At 40.3% G+C, this 27750-nt stretch overlaps 1 protein-coding gene across 1 annotated transcript in view; it reads left to right on the top strand.

The window, feature by feature from the left end:
* The window catches only part of PTPRM (protein tyrosine phosphatase receptor type M), a 515441-nt gene that overhangs the window by 426206 nt on the left and 61485 nt on the right, over positions 1-27750 (top strand). Inside the window, exons 22-24 of the mRNA XM_054381571.1 lie at positions 10190-10277; positions 20003-20079; positions 22878-22914. Of these exons, the coding sequence (XP_054237546.1) occupies positions 10190-10277; positions 20003-20079; positions 22878-22914 (202 nt within the window). The remainder of the gene's footprint in view (positions 1-10189; positions 10278-20002; positions 20080-22877; positions 22915-27750) is intronic.

Here is a 27750-nt window from a genome sequence, read left to right as displayed (position 1 = left end):
TTAGAAGTCACCTTTCTTAGAAGCATTAAAGATTCATAGAATTATTTTGGTTGGAAGAGACCTCTGAGATCATCCAGTCCAACTGTTAATCCAGCACTGCCAGATCACCACTAAACCATGTCCCTCAGCACCACATCTATATGGCTTTCAAATCCCTCCAGGGATGGAGGGATTTAATCTCTTTCTCTCTCTGTAATTTTCTTTTTCACTTATTTTTCCTGTGTTTTTATTTTTCTTCATTTTTTTCTTATTCTTTTCCTTCTTTTTCTTTATTTATTTCCTTTTTTCTCTCTTTTTCTTCTTCTATTATTTTCCTTTAAAGCAATTCAAACTCTTCTCCTTACTGTAGAAGAAAAATTGTAGTTCTTGCCTACCAATTTCATATCACATTGTATCCTTATGCTTTGCTTCAATAACATTTCATTAGCTCTAGAAACCATTCCCTGGAGCAATTGTTTATTATTTTTAAAGTAAATCAAATATCATAATGCTAATCTGTAGGAGAAAAAAATGGGCTAGACTCAGAAAAAAATATTTCCATCTCAATATGAGGAGGAATTTTTTTCCTGTGAGGATGACAGAACACTAGAAGAGGCTGCCTATAAAGGTTTTGAAGTCTCTGTCTCTGGAGAGATTCCAAACCTACCTGGACCCTGTGATCCTGGGCAACCTGTGGTGGGTGACTGCTTTAGCAGGGGCAGTTGGATAAGATGACCTTCCAGAGGTTCCTTCCAGCTCCCAGCATCCTGGGTTTCTGGAATTCTGTTCATTCACTTTATATTTATGGACAGTACACTAATTTGTGTTGCTCGAGTTCACTGTCTTCTTGCAAATGTACAAGGAATGATGGTTGTGAACAAAACTCTTAATTACATATTGTGTTAAAATAAAATGAAGGGGAAGTAGGGCACTATCAAAATCCCACATGCTGTGCATAAAAACTATTTGCTAAATCCTTGCAAAGCAGGACACCTATTTTTATAAGAGGAAACAAGCACTGCTTGAGACCACCTTTCATTTTCTTGACACACAAGTTAAAAATGTTATCTCCTGCACGTTCGTTACAATGCAAATGTGCATATTGTGCCCAGAGGGTCCTGCCTATAACAACAAAAAAAACTAAGGATCGTAAAATCCCATCAACATACTATATTATATTTTCTGCTGGAGATAAATCAAGAAGATTAATGAGGTTAAGTTATTGCTATCAAGTATGCCAGGGAATAAGTTCCTCAATTAGAATTTTAATTGTATGTTCTCTTGCAGCCCTCTTAGTAATTCACATTTCGCCGTATTTCTCAAATCTTTCCTTATATGGAAGTCTTAAAGAATTTTAGAGGACTGAAAGTAATGGAGTTTTTAAAACTTAAGTAGGTAAAATGAAAAGGACTCTGAAAGCTGACAGAAACTAGGTTATCTACCAAACTTTTAGACTGCTTTACAGAATCTATGAAGATTGTTAGGAAGAAGTTCTTTGCTGTGAGGGTGGTAAGAACCTTGTACAGGTTGCCCAGAGAAGTTGTGGATGTCTCATCTCTAGAACTGTTTAAGACCAGGTTGGATGAGGCTTTGAGGAATCTGGTGTAGTGGGAGGTGTCCCTGCCCATGTCATGGGGGGTTAGAACTAGATGGTCTTTAAGATCCTTTCCAACTCAAGCCAGTCTATGATTCTATGAATCTTACTGGTGAACTTCAGATGTGGCAGTGTCAGACACCAAGATAGGAAATGACATTGACAGATCTCAGACACCAACAAATAGATGAATATAATGAGAAAAAACAAACAAACAAAAAACCCAAAGAAACCCAAAACTTAAGGAGAAAAAGATATTTTAAAAATATGGAAATGAATTCTTCATTAATTGTTTCTCAGTGATACTCTCTCCTGCAGTATTGTCATAGTTTAAGACCAAATGGCAATTGATCATTGGAGACTAAATGTACTCAGGTACCAAAATATAACAAAACACTTTCCTGCTCATCAGAAGAAAGGGTATGGTGTGGGAGAGATGTTTTATGGGTCTTTGTGGGGTTCCAGCCACACCATGTGTTCTGTTGCAGTGTCTCTCAGGGGACCTCCTCACTTATCATCTAGGTCCCTCCCCTTGAGCAACCCAGGACACTGTCAGATATAGGACTGGGAAGAAAACAGTATCTAATTCTTGATTATCTTGTTCATAAGGAAAAAATTCTTTCCTGTGAGGATGACCAAGCACTTAACCAGGCTGTTCAGAGAGGTTGTGGAGTCTCCATCTCTGGAGATTTTAAAAACCTGCCTAGATGTGTTCCAGTGCAACCTGCTGTTGGTCTCCCTGCTTTATCAAGGAAGCTGGACTAGATGACCTCCAATGGTCCTTTCCAACTCCTACCATGCTGGGATTCTTTGAAATGTACTTGGTGCCTAAAAACTCACTTTTCCCATGTCTGGCACAACCTGCTGTTCCTGGAGGAGTTCCTTCAGAACTTCTATAGTGACTGACAAGTTGCTTCCACTTAAGTTACTGCTCTATCCTTATGACTGAGGTACTGTCTTATCCTATTGTGTTAGCTAAATCTTGCATGCATTTGCTAACCTTATTGTCAGCTAAAGCCAACTCATCCTAACTGCTAGAAGTATCTGTCATTAAAGATACCACATCAAAGCAGTTCCATCATTTTAATGTTTTCGTGATGCAGCTATAGCTTGTCTAGACCAATTGTACCAAAGCCTGTGACTTTGAAGATATACATATAATAGAAAATACACTGACTGAAAGCATTTTGCCACTGAAAAAGGAAGACACCAATACAATGACAGAATTAGAATCAGATTTTGTCTTACCACGTGGTTTTTAGTCCTGGTTTTTTTTAAACCCTAATGGTAAGTAGTTAGTCAGTGGAGGAGGTAACAGTTCCCCTTCCATTTCAGCATTTGATATGGGCAGTGACTATCATGGTTAGTGTCTCAGAAGACCAGAAGAATCTTGGTAGCACTGGAATAATGGTTGAATTTGATGATCTGTTCATGATTTTGATGACTTGATGAGATCTTTGTAGTCTCTTCCCACCAAAACGACCTTAAATTCGATGACTCTAAGAACTTTTGCTTTCCAAATCTTCTTTTCCTGTGTGATATCAACTAACCTAAATGTATCTGAGAAGAAAGAGAATCTGGTGCCTACCTCTAGCTATGGAAACCTTTAGGAATGGATATTTCTTTGTTGTTTTTCTTACATTAATTCAGCAAGGCACAACCACATAAAAGAGCAGCAAGAGAGAGCTGCTATATGTTGGACTACAACTGTTTTTCTAGTATAGAGGTGATCTGCACTTTCTATCTCATGCTCAGAAACCTGATGTAAGAGTTTCAGCTTAATATCTGTCTTATTTTTTCCAGAAGATTCCAAACAGAACAAGGAACTTTTGGTGATAACTTCAATATATTCATTCTGCAACAACCTTTATTGTTGGCTTGAGTTTGGGTTTTTGTTTGTTTGTTCGTTCTGTTGTTGTTGGGTTTTGTTGTTGTTGTTGGGGTTTGTAGTTGTTTGTTGGTTTTGTTGCTATTTTGTTTTTTTTGTTCCACATTCAGACCTAGGTCAGAGTGACAGACTGCTGAAGGCAGTTTACATTGATCAGATAGATTTTCACACTGGCTCTTGCAACAGACACTTTTCAAGGGCAGGCATAGTAAAATGTTTTTTTTTAAATTCCATTATTTGAAATCCAGACATAATTCTCAGTGATTGAAGCTGACACAGAAGTTTTTCTGATGGTGAATATATTCTCTAGTGGTATGCTGTCATCCATAGACACTTTCAGTGACCAAAGCGATGACTGAAGTAGAAAGAGCTGCTTGCATACAGTAGGTTGCCATCAGTGAAATCATTTACCACTGCTCACAAACACTCGGGGTGATCTATTACTTGCAGGTGATGCATTTTCAATGATAAAATCTTTCCTCAAAGTGGTGAGAAGATTAAAAATGTCCTTTCATTGCTTGGACCTCTCTGTGGGTTCCCTTAACTTATCTATCAATGATTCTTCTTAACTCCTTAACAACCTAAATACTGGGTTATCACCAAGCTGAAAGTGTTTGTTTCCATTTTCTGTTGAAAAGAACAGTTAATGTTGTTAAGCAACAAGAACAAGCCAGGTTCTGAATGTTGTGAAGCCAATGAACTGACAGATTTACTGTACTCCTAAATCTTGCACTGCTCCTTAAATGAGCCTGAAGGTCCTTGTCCTCCAAACGTTTATGGACTTGATTAAAATAAAAGGTGTATTTAGTAGAGTCTGTAAATACAAGGAACAGTCTAATGCCACACTAAGCTCTTAACTCAGAGTTTAATGGATGCCTTCTTGTTCCCATCTGTAATCTCCACATATAAAGTGGGCACAGCAGGTGGTATATTTAAGTAAAATGATCCATGTATCTTCACTATCCAGTTCAGAGCATTTTTAGGTATCTAATTTAGCTGCAACTCAAAGGACTTGTGGTAGAAACGTTGGTTTCTGCTGTAGCTAATCGAGGTTAGAGAACAACATCCATTAGGACTCCCATTAGTTGTCTGGACCGGGCTAAAGCAGACAGTATGCATAACTCTACATGTAGCTTAAAAAGAATTTCAGAGGCGTTTTTAACTTGAATAGGTCAAATTACTCATTTTGCAAAAGTACATTTTAATCTGGGTATCTAGAAATAGCAACAGCAAAATGGATGTTAATGGTGGAGAAATCCTGGGTCAGTTTGAAGCACCAGCCATCATTAAACGAGTCGTACATTAAAAATAAATCCACAGATCAAACTTAAGGCTTTTTACACAGTGAAATAACCATTTCTTTGTACCTGTGAATAATAATCTTGCTTATTAAGTAGGCAGAGAAAAGTCTATGATGTCCATAACTTCTCATTTCTTTGCCAGTAAGAGCTTGCATTTGGTAAATGACATCGTAGGAGACTACACCGTTGTCACCTAGCAACTATGAAGTGGCTTTTGAAGAAGTTGCTGCTTGGCTTTGGACTAATAATAAAAATAGTAATTGCACTCAACATTTTATACTTGTAGATCTTGAAGTGCTTACAAAGATGCATTATTTTTACTATCCTTAATTGGAAGCATGACAATCCGGACTGGGAAATGTGTTGCCAAAAACGACGATCAACAGAGCTACAAACTGTGTCCTGAAGAACTTACCCTGTTCTCCACATTCCAGCCTCTTCAAACAATGTGGTTTTTTTTGTTATTTTAACAGATCCCTTCCAATATTTTTGGTCTTATGAATATTCAATGAGGAAAGGGAATAATTTTTTAAAATCTGTATTTGCAATGATTATCTCCCCCTCTCATTTGAGATATTGCAGTTATTTTGTATTTGAGGGTCACTGTGAATTAGCCCTTGGCAAATATTTAATTTTTAATGGAGACCACTGCAGCACTGAGCTAAAACAAGCAAAAGCTTCACATTCATCCTGAGATGATCTTGCTACTGCATCACTGGCCCATCCTCATGCTGCAGTTCTGTATAATTCAGGTTGCTTTAGAAACTGTTTAATCCTGATTATCAAAATATTTTCTAATGACAGAATAACAATTGACATTGCAGACCCAAATGTCTGCTGTGACAACTTGAACAATATTTTATTTTTCAAGTAGGTAACAGGGGTTGAGTAGCCAGGATTTTGTGTGATTTGAGTTAAAGAATCACACAGAATCCCAGCATGGTGGGGGTTGGAAGGGACCTCTGGAGATCATCCAGTCTTGCTAAAGCAGGATCACCCACAGCAGGTTGCCCAGGATCACAAGATCCAGGAGGGTTTGGAATTTCTCTGGAGAAGGAGACTCCATGACCTCTCTGGTCAGCCTGCATCAGGGCTCCATCACTCTCAAAGAAAAGAAATTCTTTCTCATGTTTAGGTGGAACTTCCTGTGTTCTAGTTTGTGCCCAGTGCTCCTTGTCCCGTCGCTGGGCACCACTGAGAGGAGTCTGCATCCACCCTTTAAATATTGCCCAACGCATACTGCAGAAGATCATCAACAGTGAGAAAATCAGATCAGCAATCTGGTCATCATTGAGAGATCCCCTCTCAGTATGCTCTTCTCCAAACTAAACAGCTCCAAGCTTTCCTTGTCAGTGAGATGCTCTCTCAAATAAAATTTTACATTAAATTATTTGAGAAATGTCCTACACACATTTTTGTTTCTCCATTGCACTTGCCAGACATTTGATGGAATGAAGCTGTTTGGGGACATATTTCTTCCTAATAGTCCCCACTTTTAAGAAACTTTTAAGGCTGAATTCGAATGAATAGCCACTAGGATAACATGTGGGCTGCTGTGCAGCAGTCTCCCCAGAGAACAATATGTCTGCAAAGACATTAAAAAAATTCAGTAATGAAACATTTATTTCTCACAAGTAAGGAAAGATCTTGACAGATCATCTGTTATGAGGTATCTCCTCTGTTCTTCTTCTCTTGTGGGACAAATGGGATTTCTCCTTATAATTCATGGTGGATTGTCATTCTGTTGCGGTTTCTGTAATGGCAGCACACAGGGAATTTAGGAAATGACACTCCAGCTGTCTTTTACAATAACTGTTTCTTTTTATGTTTTTGCACTGTAATGCTTCTTCTTCCAAATTATCTTTCCTGCACACTTCTCCCTGCAATACAGACAGAATCACAGACAGGTTGGAAGGGATCTCTGGGGAACGTCTAGTCCAACTGATACCCACGTATCCCAAAATGAGTTAAAAAGAAAAATAGATCTACGTAAATCCCATCTATTTTTCCACTGTGATTTTTTGTTTCATTCACTAACATTCACAAAAATCCAAAGAAAAACCTGTATCTGGAGTTCTTTATCTAGAATACATTTTTAATAAAGAAACTGAAGTCAAGCTGCAGCAGCAGGAAACGTAATTCTGCCTCCTGAATTTCCTTGCTGTGTGAGGTTTGATATGTATTTATTCTAAAGGACAGAATTATCTACGTAGCAGACATATTATTAGGAGATATTTTATCTGCAAGGCTCATTAAGCTTATCATTGTTTTCAGAAGTTCCAAAGAGGTGGGAGAAATTGAACCCACCCATTAGCAGATGAGAAGCAGACAAGCTACCCAAACCACTCTATCTTCCCTGCATCCAATCCTGTGCAAACCTTTCCCCCTTGTCTCCAGAGATTTACTTTATTTGATTGGTTTAAATCAATTTTGTACAAGTTCATTAGTAGGACAGGGAGAAGTCCCTAAGAATGTATTCAGGTTCTCTATATTTCAAGGTGTAGGTTGGAATCTGTATCAGCAAGACATGTAGTGGTGAGTGAATTAAATCCAAAACCATTTGCTGGGTAATGACTTATGGATCAGTTCTGTGGGCTGGTCTCTATTAGAAGGACTGTAAGAAAATGAGAATTCTCTGTAGTCTATCCAGCTCCCTGAAATGCAAAATCATGAAGAAGATCATAGCATGGTTTGGGTTGGAAGGGACCTTTTAAGGTCGTCTAATCCAACCCTCCTGTAGGCAGCAAGAACTTCTGCAACTAGTGCAGGTTGTTCAGAGCCACATCCAACCTGACCTGGAATGCTTCCATAGTTGGGACATCTACCACCTCTTTGAGCAACTTGGGCCAGTGTTTAAGATAACCAGGTCAAGTTTTAGACCAGATGAATGATTACTTTGTTCTACCTTTGGAGCTTTGTTGCTGAACATGTCCATTTTGCCTTGGGCTGTGTGTAATGGCTCATCGTCCAGAGTTGTCTGAGAATTAAGTGTGAACTTTGGAAGAAACGGAGACATAGGTCTTTGGCCACAGAGAGCAATTCCATATGCAGTTCAGTCTGTTTTTTTCCACCCACCCTGACCTAGGAGTGCTCTGGAGGGTGTGTGGGGTGGAGGGAGACAGGGGAGGGACTTGCTTGCTTTAGATGCTGTTGGCAGATATATAATCAGATAATGTTTGATGCCTTTTTGGCAAACAGCCACGATGCTGTAAATCATAGTAGGATTTATAGAGGGTTCCAATTCTGTATCCTGGCAGGAATCTGTATTTCTCAGAGCTGTGCTCAACAATGGTATGCCATGATTAAGGAGAAACTAATTTATGTTAGTGGGTTTTAAGTTGGAAACCTGCTCTCTGGTGAACTTATTAAAAGAAAATTCATTTTAGGCATTGAATGTGCCTGAGTTCCATTGACTTCAGCATGAGATCAGGGGTTTATTTTGACTTTTATTCTCCTTGATAATGAAAATTGTGGGGATTTGAACAACAACCCATTTCAGATGTGATGACAAAGTACACTAATGGTAGTCTATTTAATAGACTGCTTTATTTGTCTTTAAAAACCACTCAGAAGGCACTGAGGTCTTGTAGAAGACAAGAAATTCCCAATGTTTTCCCTGTATAGTTTGGGGTTTGGCCATTTTGATTTTCTGCTGCCAGAAAATTAAATCATGGACCTTCATATCCCTCTTGAATCAAAAGATTTAATCTACAAATGATTCCAGCAGAAATATGAAAATGTGAGTTAGGACAGATATTATCCTGTTATGAATCCACTGGTTTATTTGTCAACTAAATATTTTAAACAAAAAAAAAAAATTCAGTACAAAATGTTAAAATGCATCAAAATCAAGTGACTTAAAGATACAACATGTAGGTGGAAATGCTTTTTTAGACCACAGAATGCACAGGACAGATAGGACATAACAATCTGCTTGCTGCTCTTTTGGTATTTTGTATATTTTATTAATGTACAAAAATATAGAATTATATAATGGTCTGGGGGGGACCTCCGAAGGTCATCTCATCCAACCCCCTCTCCAATAAGCAGGAGCATCCTCAGCTAGATCAGGCTGCCCAGGTGTTTAACACCTTCAGCTTTCTCATCTACATTAAATGTTTTAATTACAGCAGAGAGTTTGGGTGAATATTAGACTGTCATTTTTACAAAATCACAATATTTTTATTATCTGACAAAAAAATCGTCTTGGTGGCATGATAAAAAACCCCACATGCATGCTAGTTGAATCCAAATGGGTGCTTTTTAATGCCTATGTAAGTTTAGATCCATGAAGCCACGTCTCAAGAACTGCTCCAAGTCTGTGAATACATCAAAAAAAACCCACAACCTGTTAGTACAGTGTGTAATTCTGACTCAGGTACTGGAAAAATTCCAACACTGATGATGAAGGTCCTTCATCCTCATGTGCGTATGAGAATACTTTTCAGTAAGGTCTGTTGCAACAGAACAAGGGGTGATGGTCTTAGAGAGAGATTTAGACTAGACAGAAGGGAGAACTCTTCTACACTAAGGGTGGTGAGACCCTATCCCAGGTTGCCCAGAGAAGTGGTAGGTGCCCCATCTCTGGAAACATTATAGGTCTGGTTCTGTGGAGCTCTGAGCAACCTGCTCCAGTTGCAGATGTCCCTGCTGACTGCAGGGAGGTTGGACTAGATGACCTTTAAAGGTCCCTTCCAACCAAACCCATTCTGTGATTCTACAATTTTGCGAACTGTATGGAGAAACTGGACAGCACAAATGAAGGTGTTGAAAGAATGCAGTTTTGGAAAGATTTATTAGCACTTTACATCCAAATAATTCTTCTTGCTATTACAAAGATAATCTCTTGTTAAAATTTAGGCAATACCTAAAATAGGTAACATCTGGAGCTCTGTACAAAAACCACTTAAACAGGAGCCTCTTCCTGGAGGAGGCTCCGGGGGTACCTAATAGCAGCCTTCTGTATCTGAAGGAGGCCTACAAGGATGCAGAGAGACTGTTTACAAAGGCCTGGAGTGATAGGATGAGGGGCAATGGCTTCAAACTAGAGAAGAGCAGATTTAGATTGGATATTAGGAATAGGTTCTTTACTATGAGAGTAGTGGAACACTGGAACAGTTTGCCCAGGGAGGTGGTTTGGGCCCCAGCCCTGGGGATATTCAAGGTGAGGCTAGACAGGGCTCTGGACAGCCTGATCCAGTTAAGGATGCTCTTGCTGACTGCAGAGGGGGTGGACTAGATGACCTTCAGAGGTCCCTTCCAACCCAGACCATTCTACGATTCTATGATTTTCACTCAGTAAAAGAATCAGTTCGATGTCAATTCTGCAGCAATACCCACAAGTACTGTCTGTCTGCTCCTTGATTTTAGCCATAAGCTAACTGTTGCTAGATGCTTTTCTTAATGCCACTTTCTTTCTATTTTTAGAGTTTCTTTGAAGGACAGTCTGCACCGTGGGATTCAGCTAAGAAAGACGAGAACAGAATGAAAAATAGATATGGGAATATCATTGCATGTAAGTGTTGACAGCGTAATTGTGCACTGTGTTAACTTTCCTTTAGAACTGGGTAAGAATGACCACCAGCCTCATGCTAACATCAGGCTTATGGTCCTTGTTTGTAAATAAGAAGGTAAATGTCAGGGAAGATATTACTTCTATTTTGGTTGGGCTTGGGTTTTGGTTTGGGTTTTTGTCGTCGTTGTTGTTGTTTTGTGGTTTGTTGTTTGGGGTTTGGTTTTTTGGGGTTTTTTTGGGTTTTTTTTGTTTTTTTGAGAAAACTGCCAGATTTAATGTGTTTTCTCAGCTAGCCTTCAGTATAACTTCCACTTTGTTGCCAATATTTGGCTAAGGGAGAAAAAAATATTTAACCAGTATTCAGTTCTCACAGTTCCCAAACTGCTTCTAGCATTTTGGTGAAAGAGTATCTATGATCACATCTGTACCTTGATATTGGGTTATGAATATTGCCCCCTCCCTGGAGATGTTCAAGGCCAGGCTGGACAGGGCCTAGTAGATGGTGTTCCTGCCCATGGCAGAAGGGTTGGAACTAGATGAACTTTAAGGTCCCTTCCAATCCAATCCATTCTATGATTCTATGATATTGTAAGGTGGACAGCACTGCTGTTTAATTATTCCATTATAACAGTGACAGCTCTCCTGACTTACCCTTTTCATGCCTGGCAGACTCTAAGGAACAAAAAGAGAATCCATATGTTTTACTTTAAAATGCCAAGCTTGATAAAGATTGGATGTCCTAATAATCAAATAACTTGAGGAGATGATAACATGACTTGTGAGATTGCAAAACATTGTAGCAAGAGATGCTGCACATGAACATGGGGGCAGAAAATCCATCTTCAGTAAAGTGCAGTTCCCAGGGATCATCTGTAGGAAAGAATCCCTTCCCTGACTGTTCCTTCAAAATGTAAATTTAAAATATGAAACATATGTGTTTCTACCAGCCAGCCAGATAACCATGGAGCAGGTATGAGCAAAGAAGTAGAATCATAGACCACAGAATTGTTTTGGTTGACTGGGACATTTAAGATCAAGTCCATCCATTGACTCAGCACTGCCAAATCACCACTAAGCCGTGTAAGTCAGCACCACGCCTACACGTCTTTTAAATCTCTCCAGGGATGGGGATACCACCACTTCCCTGGGTAGCATATTCCAGGACTAAGGGAAGAAATATTTTCCTCATCATATCCAACCTAAACCTTCCCTGGCACAACCTGAGGTCCTTTCTTGCCTGATAAAGGAAATGCAGTCTTGTAGGGAAGTGTAACTATGATGGGTTATAGATGGGTTTATCAAGAAGACAAGTTAGCTAGATATGATTTTGCTTGTTTCCTTCCAAGCAATCTTTAACGTGTTAAGCTTATTATTTTGTGAGGATGTAGTAATACATTAGATGATTATTACTGTTTAAGTAAAAATACTGAACGCATAAATAAGATTATCAAAAGGTTTTATGTGACTTGATGATCTTAGAGGTCTTTTCCAACCATGGTGATTCTGTGTGTGATTCAGTATCCTTCCTATGTGAAATTTTATTTCCAGTCCAAGTACACAACAATAGATCTTCTCTTTAGTCAGGCTTAGTGTTAGCAGTCCCCTCTCTAATGTCACAGAGTCTCAGAATCACAGAATATATTTGGTTGGAAGAGATCTTCATGATCATCCAGCACTGCAGTGTGAACACTAAACCATGTCCACATGCTGCTTAAACCCCCTCAGGGATGGTGACTCCACCACTGTCCTGAAGAGACCATTCCAGTGTTTGAGAATCCTTTCAGAGAAGAAATATTTCTTAATACCCAGCCTTAACCTCCCCTGTGGCAGCTTGCACCCATTTCCTCTAGTCCTCTTGATTGCCACCAGGGAGAAAAGGCTGGCCCCTTCTTCACTCCAGCCTCCCTTCAGAGAGCCATGAGGTCTCCCCTCAGCTTCCATTTCTCCGGACTGAGCAAGCCCAGCTCCCTCAGCCACTCCTCACACGACGTGCTCTAGGACCTTCACAAGCCTCATTGCATTGCCTTATACTTAGACACCCTTTGGTTGAGGAAAATAGATTACCAGTGCTGTGTGAAGAGGTAATGAAGTGATAATTAGCCAAGGGAAAAATAAGGAAAAGTTATTAAATACACAAATCAATGGCAATTACAAGGGATACTGAAGGCTTTCTGAGAGGGCAAATATAAGTCAGGCCATTTAGATCTCAATTTACTTTGAATGTCCTTAGTATTTAGCAAAGAGTTGGATAGTGGTGTTATCAGTAACATTTCCTGTTTATGTGGCTGTGACAACAAAGATAACATCAGTTAAAATTAGAATGCTTTAGTCTTAAAGGCAGTATCTTAAAAGAGGGGCTGAAACTACCCACAGTTTGTCATCTGTTAAATACATGTATGCAATGGGGTAGATAGCAGTTTATTTTATGTGGTTTTCTGCTGGATAAATGATCACCTCACAGACTATAAGAATACAATTTTAGCGATCAACTTCTGAAAACTTGTCCCAAATACTTCTGTATTATACTTGTTTTAAGTGAAAAGCATTTTCACAGTTGGACTTGATAATTTTAAAGGTCTTTTCCAAACAAAACAATTCTAAGATTCTGTGATTTTAATAAATTGCCTTTTTACATAAAGACAAAAATATGATAGCTCAGATGCCATTGACTATGGATACATTATAATGAAAATGTCTTTTTTTTCTTTTCTATTAAGCAGTTAATGTATTTTTTTTTAATCCACTTATCCTCTTTGTTTACATTTTCCCCAAGATACTCTTTGTACATTATTGCCTTTGTGCACATTATTGTTCTCTGAGGGAACTAAAACAATAGCACCAAGTGGCCAGCACTGCAGGAGCCTGTCAGAGTGGCAGTGTGCTTTACATTCCCCAAGTGATGTGCATTTAATTGGTTACAAGCATGCTCTACCCACCCCACGAAAGTGGCCACAGCTTGTGAGCCACTATCAACAAGCTCAATCGTGATTACAGCCCAGTCACCCACAGAAGACATGATCCTTCTGTACTGAACATGGAAAGCTTTGTGTTTCTAGAATTGTGGAATGTGGGTTGAAAAGGACCCTACAAAGGCTGACATTCCAACATCCTTGCACTCAGCAGGGACATCTTGTACTAGATCAGGTTGCTCAGAGCCCCACCAAACCTGATCTAGAATGGTTCCAGGGATGGGACTTCTACCACCCCTTTGGGCAACCTGGGGCAGTGTCACAACCCTCAGCTGTAAAGCAGTTCTTCCTTCTCTCTAGTCTAAATCTCCCTCTTTTAGTTCAAAGCCAACACCTTTGTCCTGTCACAGCAGGCTCTGCTAAAAAGTCTGTCCCCATCTTTCTTATGTACCTCCTTTAAGTACCGAGAAGCCGCAAGGTCTCCCTGAAGCCTTCTTTTCTCCAGGCTGGAAAAACCCAACTCTCTCAGCCTGGCCTCAGCAGAGAGGTTCCAGCCCCCTGATTGTTGTCATGACTGTCACTGGCTCCACTCAAACAGTTCCATTTCTGTCCTGTGCTGCAGACTCCATAGCTGGACTCAGCACTGCAGGTGGGGTCTCTGGAGTTAAACAGAGGGGCAGAATCCCCTTCCTCTACCTGCTGCATATACTGGTGGGGATGCAGCCCAGGACACAGTTGGCTTCTGGGCTGTGAGCACACATTGGCAGCTCATGCCCAGCTTTTCACTCAGCAGCACTCACAAGTCCTTCTCCTCAGGGCTGCTCTCAATCCTTCCATCCCCCCTGCTTGTATTGATACTGCAGATTGCCATGCCCCAGGTTTAAAACCTTGCTCTTGGCCTTGCTGAACAGCATGAGCTTCACATAAGCCTACTTCTTAAGCTTGTCCAGGTCCCTCTGGATTGCATTCCAAACATAGGTGCGAGTGTGTTTTCTCATTAGGAACTAAAACTGGCATGAATCAACTAAATGAATCAAATTTTAGCTAAGAAAAAATCTGTTTCTGTCATAAATGCATAGAGTTATGCATAAATTTTGGTAGAATCTATCAATTTTTCCTCAGGAGAGTTCTGGAAGCAGTTTTGGAATGGGAGGGGTTCTGTGTTTAGGTAAAAGTGTAACTCAGTATCGACTAAATGAGAAGTTAGTATTGATCACAGCTTTTAAAAGCAGCTAAAGATTTTAGGAGAGGCAGCAAGGCACGTCCCAAGAAAGGGTCATTGGCCAGACGTGTTAATCAACCAGCTACTCATGGGGCTCATTAGAGATCACAGTCTGTGGGCTGGGTTATACATGCTGTAGGTAATGCTTATATTCATCATCTGTTACCATTTTCTACAAAGGCAAACGGATTCTAACATAATTTTGAAAGCTTGAGTGATCAGTGCAAAGTTAAGTTTGATCTCCTAATAGAAGGGTATCAAAATAGCAATTACCTGGAAAAGAAACAGTTTAAAAGCTGCAAAAATTGTCAGAAGCAGCTGAAGTATAAAGGAAAAAAATACCCTAAAATTCTAGAGAGTTAACCTAGAATCTATTTAAGAGTCAACATATGGCAGGAGTGGGTTCATGGCTGGATATTATGACCTTAAAGGCCTTTTCCAACCAAAATGATTCTGTGTTGGAGGAATATGTGGCTTGTGTACCACTTGGTTTAAATCTACTTGACATAAGCACAGGGATAGACACAGGAACATGTAATTTTGTCAACTAAAGATTTTTTTCAAATTAAGAAGTGTTGCCATGCAGTAAGGAGTTAAGTAGAGTTGTCAAAGCAATGAAAAAAGGGCATCACTGCAAATAAATGGTATTGAACAGTCCATTATCTCCAGAATTCTCTGAAATAGAGTATGCAGTGCTAGAAAGGATGCATACAAAAAGGAAAAAAGGTGAAATTGTAGGTATGATGTAACTTGTTTAGTTTTGCCCAGTCTGAAGCAAAAATTATTGCAATGAAAAAGTGGAGTAAATTTTTTAAAATATCAATACACAAAGAAAGGTAAAGAAAAGACAGCACTGAGTATTATTCCATTTCATAAACCTAAAATAAGTAATAGGAACTTCTACTTTTGAAATGTTCCTTGGTGGGCAATTGAAGTTTGTTTTGCTCAGTATGGAACTCATTGCTGTGCTGAATCATAGAATCTTAGAATAGTCCAGGACAGAAGGGACCTCCGAAGGTCATCCAGTCTGACCTCCCCACAGTGAGCAGGAACATCCCCAACTAGATCAGGCTTGCCCAGGAACTTTTTGAGCCTCACCTTGAATAATCTCCAGGGAAAGGGCCTCAACCACCTCCCTGGGCAACCTGTTCCAATGTTGCACCACCCTTATAGGTTAGGAACTTGTTCCTAACATCCAATCTAAATCTTCTCTTCTCCAGTTTGAAGCCATTGCCCGTCGTCCTGCAGCCCCTCATAAACATTCTCTCTCCAGCCTTCTTGTAGGCCCCCTTCAGGTACTGGGAGGCTGCTAGTAGGTCATAGGATCATAGAATTGTTAGGGTCAGAAGGGACCTCAAGGATCATCTAGTTCCAACCCCCCTGCCATGGACAGGAGCACCTCATACTAGATCAGGTTGCTCAGAGTCACACCCAGCCTGGCTTTAAAAACTTCCAGGGATGGGGCTTCTACCATGTCCCTGGGCAACCTGTTCAAGTATCCCACCACCCTCATGGTGTAAAACTTCTTCCTAGCATCCAATCTGAATCTACCCATTTCTAGTTTTGCTCCATTCCCCCTAGTCGTGTTGCTAGGACTCCCTGGAGCCTCCTCTTCTCCAGGCTGAACAACCGCAGCTCCCTCAGCCTGCCCTCATAGCATAGGTGCTTCAACCCCCTGGTCATTTTCGTGGCCCTTCTCTGGACCCTCCATCAGGTCCATGTCATTCCTATATTGAGGGCTCCAGACCTGTACACAGTCCTGTACACATACTCCAGGTGAGGTCTCACCAAAGCAGAGTAAAGTGGCAGCATCACCTCTCTGGATCTGCTGGCAATGCATCTTTTGATGCAGCCCAGGATGTGATTGGCCTTCTGGGCTGCAAGCTCACACTGCTTGCTCATGTCCAACTTCTCAGCACCCCCAAGTCCTTTTCCACAGGGCTGTGCTCTAGCACCTCATCCCCCAGTCTGTATTGATAGCAAGGATTGTTCCATTCAACAAGAGTGAACCCATTCTATCAAGGAGGGAATTCAGTTGCTAAAATTGAGCCAAATGAGATTTAGAATGGATTTTAGGACAAATTTCTTTACTGAAAGACTGGTCATGCATTGGAACAGGCTGCCTAGGGAGGTGGTGTAGTCACTGTTCCTGGAGGTGTTCAAGAAACGTGCAGACATGGCATTTCTGGGCCCGGTTTACTGACCGTGATGGTCTTAAGTTGATGATTGGACTCAATGATCTTAGAAGCCTTTTCCAACCAAAACAGTTCTGTAATTATCTGATTTTATGTAGTGCCATTTCAGGTGATCTAAGTCATCTACACAGGGCCAACAAATGTTACACAAGACAAATGAGAGACTTCTGTTACTCCAAAGTGGGAGCTGACGGCCAGGCAGTATACCCTGAGGTATATAAAGTGGAATGTGATACTTGTGTTTAGATGACTGAATCCTGCCCTAAGTAATTCAAGATATGTAAAGTGGAGATCTTGAGTAGCCTGAGCTGTCCTGGTAGCATTGTATTGAGTGCCAGAAGAATGGAGCCAGACTCTTCTCAGTCACAGGACAAGGGACAATGGGCATAAACTGGAACATAGGAGGTTCCGTGTTAACGCAAGGAAAAAAATTCTTCACTTTGAGGGTGTCAGAGCACTGAAGCAGGCTGCCCAGACAGGTTGTGGAGTCTCCTTCTTTGGAGGCATTCAAAACATACCTGGACACTGCAATGCTGGGCAACCTGCTCTGGGTGAGGGAGGTTCAACTAGATGATCTCCAAAGATCCAAACCCAGAGTTCTGAGATACTGTGTGATCCTGTGAAATCATGGAAATGTGGATGAAGACATACCATGAGTCCACACAAGCTTCTGCAGCCTGTTGACTTCAGTAGAAGTTGGATGAGATCCCAAAACTGTTAAACAGTAACCATGTTCCCAATGTATTATCTTTCTTAAGTAGGACAGATTTTTAGAACTAAGGGCCTGTGAGCTCAACTTCTGTTGTGAGGAAACTGATAAATAGCTTAATTAAGCAGAGAGCAGCACAGCACTTGGATGAGCATAGCATGGTAGGGACTGACCAGTTTGGGTTATGTAATACTCACATCTCTATACATTAAGAGGCTGAAAAGGCTATCCTGATGAACACTATTGATTTGAATATTCCAACACATTTGGAAAAACTCATTCTTGAAGATTGTTGGATAGAATTGTCACAAGAAAAAGGCAAAGTAAGAGCTATGTGGAACTCATTCATCCTGATTTACTGTATTTGGGTTAAAACTGTTCCCTTTCCATCTCCTAAGGGAATCAAATCACAGAATCATGGAATGGTAGGGGTTGGAAGGGACCTCTGGAGATCATCTAGCTGAACCCCCCTGCTATAGCAGGGTCACCCACAGCAGGTTGCCCAGGATCACATCCAGGCAGTCTTGGAATCTCTCAAGGGAAGGAGACACCACAATCTCTTTGGGCAGCCTGTTCCAGAGCTTTGGTCCCGTCACAGCAAAGAATTTTTTTCCTCTATTTTAGGTGGAACTTCCTGTGTTCAGTTTGTTCTCACTATCCCTTGTCCCATCACTGGGCATCACTGAAATCAATTTGGCCTCATCCTCTTGTCCCCCACCTTTTATAGGTTGCTGAGCATTGAGAAGATCCCCTCTCAGTCTGCTCTTCTCCAGACTAAACAGCCCCAGGTCTCCCAGACTCTTTTCATGAGGCTCTGAGATTTCTAGTCCCTGAGACCTGGAGCATGAGAGAGTGTGAGATAAAGACTTTGCCTCTTCCTTTCTTACTCAGCCATTTGAAAACCTCTTGACTTGTAATCCCAAACCAATGTTATTGTAAGAACCACTTGCCCTGTCCTTCCTCCCCTATAATGTGGGCCAACATTATATTACTGAGGATGAGGTCAGGTTTTTAAGCCACTTGATGTTCTCTCATCCATTCATTATCTTTTAGGAGGTTTTTAGGAGTTAGGGTTGATTTTTTTTTTTTTTTTTTTAGAACATGGGTGGCAAGTTTTGAGTGTTTTAATGCTTATTTACATTTACAACAAAATAATAACAGTAACAAAGGTTTATAAGCACCTGCAAGTCATATTAGCTCAGCTAGCAAGCACATTCAAACACAATAATATACAGGTATTTAATTAGCAGGAGTGACTTGTAAACAATGCAGCAGTGAAGTGGCTGTTTACCAGCTCTCCATCCTTGAGATCATGCCCTCAATTTGTTTCAACAACTTGTGCAGCGTTGTGGAAAAGCTGTTGTATTTTGTTAGTTTTGAACCAAGAGAAACAAGAGGAGTAAATAAAGTCTCAAACAAAGAGAATTCACCTCACTAGCGTGCAGAGAGTCATTTGGGGGGCACATTTAGAATCACAGAATTATTAAGTTGGAGAAGACCTCAAAGATCATAAGTCCAAGCATCGACCCAGTATCACCATGACCACTAAACAAGGCCTGAAGTGCCATGGCTACACACTTTTTGAACACCTCCAGAGATGGTGACTTCACCATATCCCTGGGCTAGCCTCCAGCACTTCTGAGTCACTGCTGTAGTATCATAAAGGAAACGAGGCAGCTGACAAGAAATTAATTTGTACTGTGGTGGTTTGGATCGGAATTTGGAAAACAGAGATGGAAAAAGTTTGCACCTTCCTGGGCAAATATGGATGGCCACAGTGGAGTAAAATTCAGTGACAAAGCCGTTATCTGACTGCTTGGGTTTCACCATGACTTCATTTTGCTTTCTCCCTTGATGAAAACATAATGAGCTTCCTTCACAAAGGGTGAGGTGGCAGTTTTGTCTTGTACAGTGACTTTGGCTTATTTTGAGCAGTGGAAGAAGCATTTCCCAATGGTTAAACATTTGATTTCATAATGCTATTTATTTTATTGACAAAAGCCGGGGGGAGGAGAGGGGGAGGGAGTGTCAAGGCAAAAAAATCTCCATGTGATTACAGTGGATTTCACATTAGAAATATTTAAGACATTCAGACTGAAAATCAAAAGGGATTTGAACCTTCTGAATGAGGATTAAGTGTAGATATGATGTTTTTGCAGACAACATGGTGAAAGGTCTAGAGAGTGAGTCTTCTGAGGAGTGGCTGAGGGAACTGCTAAAAGGAGACTGAGGGGAAATCTCATTGCTGTCTATGATTCCATGAAAGGATGTTGTAGTGAGATAGAGGTTGATCTGTTCTCCTTAGTATCAGGTGACAGAAAAAGAGGAAATGGCGTGAAATTGTGCTAAGGGAGGTTTAGACTGGGTATTAGGAAAAATTTCTTTACTGAAAGGGTGTTCAGGCATTGGAATAGGTTGCACAGAGAGATGATGGAGTCACCATTCCTAGAGGTGTTCAAGAAATGTGTGGACATGGCTCTTCATGACATGGTTTAGTGACCATAGTGGTCTTAGGTTGGTGGTTGAACTCAATGACCCTGAAGGTCTCTTCCAACCAAAACAATTCTGCTAATGATTCTAAAACAAGCTGAGGCTTTTGTTTGACTTCAAAGTAGTATTTTGATGAAAGCTTTGTTACTGGCTGTGTTTTTAATGATTTTTCTTTTTTCTCTCCATTGTTCCTGTTTCAGATGATCACTCTCGAGTGAGGTTGCAGCCCATTGAAGGAGAAACGAGTTCAGACTACATCAATGGGAATTATATCGATGTGCGTATACTGCTGTAGTCAACAAACCTCACGTTGTGTTCAGTCAGAGAGGGAGCTCTTCTTATTCATCACATTATTCATAATTTGTAATAGATATCACAGCTAATACCACCTGCTAAACATTGTTGGTAGGTGCTATCTTTGGAAGCCAGGTGTACACTGAAGGGGAAAAAAAAAGAAGGGAGCCCCAAAGGTTTTGTCAATCACCAAATGAAAGGATTCTCTCCTCCAACTGCCATTAGGCTGAAACCTTGCCAACACCACTGTGTGGCTACTTTGCCTGCTGGTGCTTCTATGGGCTAGCAAAATGTTATTTTCACTTTCTGTCAACGTCTTGGCATCACTCCACATTTGAAAGAAAGCTGTTTGCATATTAATGTGACAAAACTCTGTAATGCCTAATGCAGAGATTTGCAATCTCTTGTCATCTCTGCACTTTTAAGTTGCCTTCAAAGTATATTCTGCAGCTGTTAACCAGTACTTCTAATGCAAGCAAGACATTTCATTAAATATGTAGGCTGTTTAATTATTGAAGGTGGCTTCTTTGTTCATCCTGCAGCGTGTTAACTTAATGTTTTACATTAGAATAAATTCTTTAAGAGACAAGGTGTTTTTGGTTGACAGAATGAACTCGAAAGTAGATTTGGAAATCATTAGAAAGTCAACAGTATCTAAAGCCAGATATCTCTGAATGGCAAAGGTAATAATTTTACTGTTTACATGGAGTGCTGAATGTTAGGCTATGGAAAACAAGTGTTTCTTCGTAGCAAACTGTGCCTGATAAAGATTTCTTGTTCAGCAGTGTAGTCTTTAAAAAATGGTGTCACAGTTTGCAGTTCAGGCTTAATCACCAACATGAAACAGGAACATAACTGATGTTTTTCTCACTGAGGAGCTAGATCTATACAAGAGTATGTACTACTGTTGCAGCAATCTGAAGTTGTAACGTTCTGAAGAGATCTCCTTCCACTGATTTTTATCAGCATGTTCAAGAACCATTCAGTTACTCTCAAATTTCTGCTCAGTCCCTTGCTGTTAGAAAGAATAACACAGGCACCAAGAGGTAAAGGTACATATGGATATATACTTAGTTACATATCCCTCTAAACTCTGAAGGGAATAATCACTCATGAAAGAAATGAGGGAGTTCATATTGTGAACCTAGATTTGAATTTGCTTTCACACTTTCTCCAGCACTGAGGATTGTTCTCATTTTTAGGCTACTAGTGTGTGCCAGATTTTGATCTGATTCCAAAATACTAAAAGATGTGAAGAATAAGGATTTGGACATAAAGTCTGATTTAATATGATAGCTATGTGAGGTAGCTACGCAGCAACATGGTTTTTGTTTTTGTTTTTGTTTCCTTGTGGAAGTACAAGGAAATGGAGAGATTGTGGTCCTAAAAGAAAAAATGTCTGAGAACCAAAACATTCTCCCCCTCATCTTCAGCCAAGGCTTCATCCCAAAGCGTGGAGGACTGCAGACATGTTCCAAAGACAACTCTACCACAAAACACATTTATTGTTTATAATCTTCCTAGTCAGGTTTCCATTAGAAATACTTAGGTTGCTACTACAGAAGCAGCTGCAGTTTTACTCTGGCATGCAGTTATTAGTCCAGTTGCCAGAATAAACAAGTTAATAAGGGATGTCACCATCACAGAAATTAGGAAATTTTCTTGGATAAAAGAGAGAGGAGAGATGGTTATGCTGTATGTTTTTCCCATGTGGTTTTTTTCACTGGGAAGCAGAATTGCTTGATCCCAGCTACTGGGGATGTTAGATAATGCATAGGAGGAAAAAAAATCAATTCAGTGACTATCTGAATGCTTCTTGCTTTATAGACTCCCCAGTTTTATTTCAGTGCCATGTAAAGGAATCAGTTCTGCAGTTCTTGTTGTTCTTCTTGTAATACTCAAGGTATCTTCAGCTGTTTTGGTTCTTTCCCACCTTGCATCACTTGCTCTTCTACAAAGAAATTGTAATGGCATGCAAGCCACAGCTCTAAGTTCTTTCCACTGTTAAATGACAACAGTTATTAAAAGATTAACACTGACAAAATTGAGTTTATCAACATAGTAGTGTCTGATCTAACCTTTTAGTGACCCTCTCATCACATCAGAAACTCAAATACTATAAAAATTGCATTGTTCCCAATCAGCAGCCTATTCAATACTGCAAAGAATCTGTAGGGTATTAGTCTTTATTGCATGGCCAACTTAAGTTGCTCTTGTCATCAAAGAAAAACAGAAATAGTTAATGTACTTCCTATTTAGATGTGAACAAATGTATTTACACTAAACCATTTAGTCAAAGAATTCACCCCTTTTACTGTTCAGAAATAACAAACAAATCACAGTGGAAAGACTGAGAATTTCCCTCACCCTTCTGGATGCAAATCCAGCGTTATTTAGCTGTTAAAAAAATGGATTGGCTTTGCACTGATAGCTAGGAGGTACAGCTCAGCTTCCATGAGCATCTGATGCCATTAACTCCGAGTGCTAGAGAGGGTTTCATGCTGTTCATTTGCAGCAAAGCCAACAAGGGACTGAAAGAACATATTACTGCTGTCCCCTAACGTACTGAGCTGCAACTTAAGTAGCTTTCAGAAAACACGTTTGGTTTTTGTTCTGCTTCTCCTTTGCACTTCCCTCACTGAAAAGAACTTCTTAATCTAATACGTTATCGCTAACATTGTGATTTTTACTGAATAATACTTTAAATGAAATTTTACAGCAACATACTCAAGGTTTATATTACTTATATTTATGTGTCTTTTTTTTTCCAATTGCTTTTAGGGTTATCATAGACCAAATCACTACATTGCTACACAGGGTAAGTTTATTACCCTTTCTTCTTGGTTATATGATGCTAAAAGGTTTTGTCACTTGGATTACTTTATACTCTTTGATATGGATTCTTGCCACAGTCAATACCCAGGACAGAGCAAGCTCAATCACTTAGGTATAAAGGACCAAACTGAATTATTATCTCATTTCCTGGTATGTCAAGTAAGCCATCCTTTACCTTTGTGTTCAACTAGCTTTTGAGTCAAAAAAGCAAAATATATGCTTTTTGGCAAAGGTTACTCAATGCGTTGTTACTCCTGAAAAACAGAAATAAGTTGTGGTAGAAATAAATATGCAGCAAAAATGTTCAGATATGTGTCATGCAAATGGATGTTAATTGTTCAGTGGTAATCAGGCATCAGGTCCTTAAAATACAAAACACTTCAGTTAACAAGTTTTAATAGTGGACCCAAAGATACTAGGCTTGCAATGGATCTACAGAGACAATTCTACAGCCCATCATTTAAAAGTTTGCTTGTGAGCACAATCTAATCCTTTGTCAATACCTAAATTAATCTCCATTTTGTACTTGTCCTCAAAGGCATTATCTGCCCATTCTGATGCATTCTTATCTATTTTTTGGTCAAGTTCAGAACATAAGGGGTGGGAAAGATCACAGAATTGTCAGGTTTGGAAGGGACCTCAAAGATCATCTAGTTCCAACCCCCCCTGCCGTGGGCAGGGACACCTCACGCTAGATCAGGTTGCTCAGAATCCCATCCAGCCTGGCCTTAAAAACCTTCAGGGATGGGGCTCCCACCACCTCCATGGGCAACCTGCTCCAGTGTCTCACCACCCTCATGGTGAAGAACTTCTTCCTAACATCCAATCTGAATCTACCCACTTCTAGTTTTGCTCCATTCCCCCTAGTCCTCTGTGTGTCCTGAGTCTTCTGGGACTGCGTCATCATAATACTGAGCAATATGCCGATATCCTGGCCGCATGTGGATAGCATACACATGGAAATTTGATTATTCCTCCACTGTTTGGAGGGAATCTTCTCTGTAATAAGTATTCTACGAGTAAGCATTTGCCCATGGATCTGAAGAAGCTGAGCTACACGTACATGCTTTATTTCAACACATGCCCAACCTTTCCAGAGAGCCAGATGGAATACTGGGTTTATTATACCCAAAATAATCTTGCCATGTGTTGGATTTAGAGGTCATATACATTTTTAAATTACTTGTTTTGAAGCAAAGAAAATGTTGACCATGTCCAGTAGGAGCTCTTACTGTGATTTCAGCTGTCCCTTAAATAACCCAGAATCTGGAGGCTCCAGTCCCTCCAGTCCCAACTTCTGCCAGTTTGAAGGTTTCATATCTTCTGTCACAATGCTTTCACCTTTCTGTCCTTCAGGCCTCCACAGTTCCAAATGAGGTTCTACTTTGTGTCAGATGATGCTGGGGCAAGATGGAGATCTTCTGTCTAGAACTACCTCACTCCTGTCAATATTAAAGCTTTAGACCAGAATTAAACTATGAGCCCTTTAACTGTGCTCTTTCTTCCGCTTACCAACTCACCATATTCTTCAGCCCAGAGTCTTTCTACAGATGAGCCAGACAGGAAAACTAGGACAAAAATGCAGCACTTATTACTTCCCTTTGGGCTTTTAAAGCCTCGTAAGAAGAAATGGGTTGTTCCCTTTTACCTTTAGCTAATGATGCTTCTGGTTTTCATCTGCATAGAATCCTAAATAAAAAGATACAGAATTTCACTTGCAGTTTCTAATACAACTGTTTTCATCAGGAGGCTCACCAGATGATCTCCCTGACAGGTTTCTGATAGACAAGCAAGTTTAAATGTGGCTTTATCACCCCGTATAAACTAGAGTAGAGAATGTCAAACTTGGTTTTTCATAGAATAATCATAGAATTGTTAGGGTTGGAAGAGACCTCATCTAGTTCCAACCCCCCTGCCATGGACAAGGACACCTCACACTAGATCAGATTGCTCAGAGCCACATCCAGCCTGGCCTTAAAAACGTCCAGGGATAGGGCTTCCACCACCTCCCTGGGCAACCTGTTCCAGTGTCTCACCACCCTCATGGTGTAAAACTTCTTCCTAACATCCAATCTGAATTTGCCCACTTATAGTTTTGCTCCATTCCCTCTAGTCCTATCACTACCTGACCTCCTAAAAAGTACCTCACCTGGTTGTAGCTGGTTGTAGGCTTCAGCTCTTGAAGCCAAGTACCTAATAATGTGTGAATAATGAAGGTCTGTGTACCAGATCCACCAGCAAGTCCTAGCAGTTTCTTTGTTGCGTGTTTTTCTTAATATGGTGTCAAGAAGTACCCAGTCAAAAGAGAGAATAAGAGGAGCAGAAACAAGTCTTAGAATCATTAGAATAGTTTGGGTTGGAAGTGACATTTAAGGGTCTCCTAGTGAAATCTCCCCTGCAGTCAGCTGGGACATCTGCAACCAGAGCAGGTTGCTCAGACTCCCAAACAACCTGACTTGAAATGGTTGCAGGGTTGGGGCACCTCCTACCTTTCTGTGTGACCTCTGTCTGTATCTCACAACATTCAATGGGGACATTTCTTCCTTCTATCTAGTCTAAGTCTTCCCCTTTCAGTTTAAAACCATCACTCCTTGTTTTGTCACAATAGGCCCTGCTAAAATGATTGTCCCTCCAAGCCTGGAAGTATTCCAAGCCAGGTTGGATGTGGTCTTCAGTAACCTGGTCTAGCAGGAGGTGTCCCTGCCTATGGCAGGGGGCTTGCAACTAGATGATCTTTAAGGTTGCTTCCAACCCAAACTATTCTATAATTCTATGATCAATGCAGCACGACAGTTGAGCTGCATGTGTAATCACCTTGATGTCTACTTTACATCACTCTTTAAATAACTTTCCCCCTTCTCCCTTTTCTCCTCCACCATAACTATCTCAGGAGCACACACCTATTGTTCTTTGAAGGAAAATGTCATTACATTGAGTCAGCCCCAAATCTCTGAGGAGTCAGAATGATTGATATTTAATTTTCCTATGTTCTTAAGCAGCATTCAACATATCAAGTGCTAATGAGCAAATATAATTGTTTGAAGGGAAGAAGTGGCAAATTTAATCAGTTTGTAATAGACTTCCAATCTGCTTTTAACAGAGCTGGGAGTTGCATAATCACCTGTTTATTAAAGCATTTCTGTCTCCCATACTAACCAGAGTTTGACATAGACAGGCATCTCTCCACCTTGGCATTCATACCATCCTGCTGCTAAACTGAATTAGGGGGAGAAACATTTTTTTTAAGACTTCTGTAATTGAGGCCTTCTCAGCTAATCATCAAAAAAAAAAAAAAGGTTTTACTTCCATTTTAAGAGTAGCACATAGAGAGTGTGCGATCTCATTTATATGATTAACATCAATTTCCCTTGATGTGATAAGCCTAATGTCAGTGGTAGACTGAAATTGCAGCTAATGAAGACTTTTGGTGATCTGCTGTAATTGGCATCAACAGATGGGATGCACACCTGAGTCACCATGACTAAAAAGAATCTCTATTCAGAAGCCAGCACACTGGGTCATGCAGAACCAGCAAGCTGCTGCAATTTAAAACTCTCTGTGTTGTTTTATGTAATCCTTGTTCCCATGGATATAATTTCTTTTTTAAGAAAAAAAAAAAAAGAAAGAAAGAAAAATAGCAGAATTTGTACTCTTGTTCTGTTTACTGGAAACCAATGTTTCTTTTTCTATCATGAGTTAGGTAATCAACTTGTTTTAACCAGGTTCTTTAATGAGAGTGTTAGGTTGACTATCTGTATGGTAGTTAGACACACTGTCTCATGTTATCAGCGCTGTTGATAACCAGCTGAAGATGAGCCAGTGTGTGCCCAGGTGACCAGGAAGACTAGCAGCGTGCTGGCTTGGATCAGCAATAATATGACCAGCACAACCAGAGCAGTGATTAACCCCCTGCACTCAGCACTGGTGAGGCCACACCTCAAATACTGGATTCAGTTTATGAGTCAGTTTAGGACCCCTCACTCCAAGAAAGACACTGAGGTGCTGAAGCGTGTCCAGAGAAGATCAAGAAATCTGGTGAAGGGTCTGGAGAATAGGAGTGGCTGAGACAGCCAGGGACATTCAGCCTGGAGAAAACAATGCTGAGGGGAGACCTTCTCACTCTCTACAACTGCCTGAAAGAAGGTTGCAGCGAGATGGGGGTCGGTCTCTTCTCCCAAGTAACAAGTGATAGGATGAGAGGAAACAACCTCAAGTTGCATCAGGAGAGGTTTAGGTTGGATATTAGGAAAAATTTCTTTCCCAAATGGGTTGTCAAGCCCTAGAACAGGCTGCCCAGGATGGTGCTGAAGTCCCCATCCCTGGAGGGATTTAAAAGCCAAGGGACATGGTTTACTGGTGACCCGGCAGTGTTGGATTAATGACTTGACTTGGAGATCTTAAAAGGGTTTCTAAGCAAACTAATTCTATTTTTCTATTTTAAGATGATTCATGGAAGTACTTCAGAACTTATCCTAATGTCTGCAAAAAAGTTATTCTTGAAAATAGAGCAGCTTTAGATACAAAAACCCAGTGTAGCCTTTCAACCTCTTGTGTGTGTGTGTGTGTGTGTATCTGTATGCAACTGTAAAGCAGACGCTGAAATGTTTCACTTTGGGTATTGCTGATTATGAATATAGACATCAAGACAAGTTTCAGCCAGGAGAGTTTTAAAGTTCTGAAAATAAATATTTAGAATGGAAATGTTTACAGCCTTCACTAGAGCAGCATAAACTTGCCACCATAATAACCACTTTCAGATTCCTTCTCTTTTCTGCAAAATATGTCTTTTTCTTCCACACACCACTGTATATGTTGTGTG

Source organism: Indicator indicator, chromosome 6, assembly GCF_027791375.1.
Source record: "Indicator indicator isolate 239-I01 chromosome 6, UM_Iind_1.1, whole genome shotgun sequence".
Classification (NCBI taxonomy): Eukaryota; Metazoa; Chordata; class Aves; order Piciformes; family Indicatoridae; genus Indicator; species Indicator indicator.
Note: the sequence above shows the minus strand (reverse complement) of the source record. Positions and strands in the feature narration are given on the sequence as shown.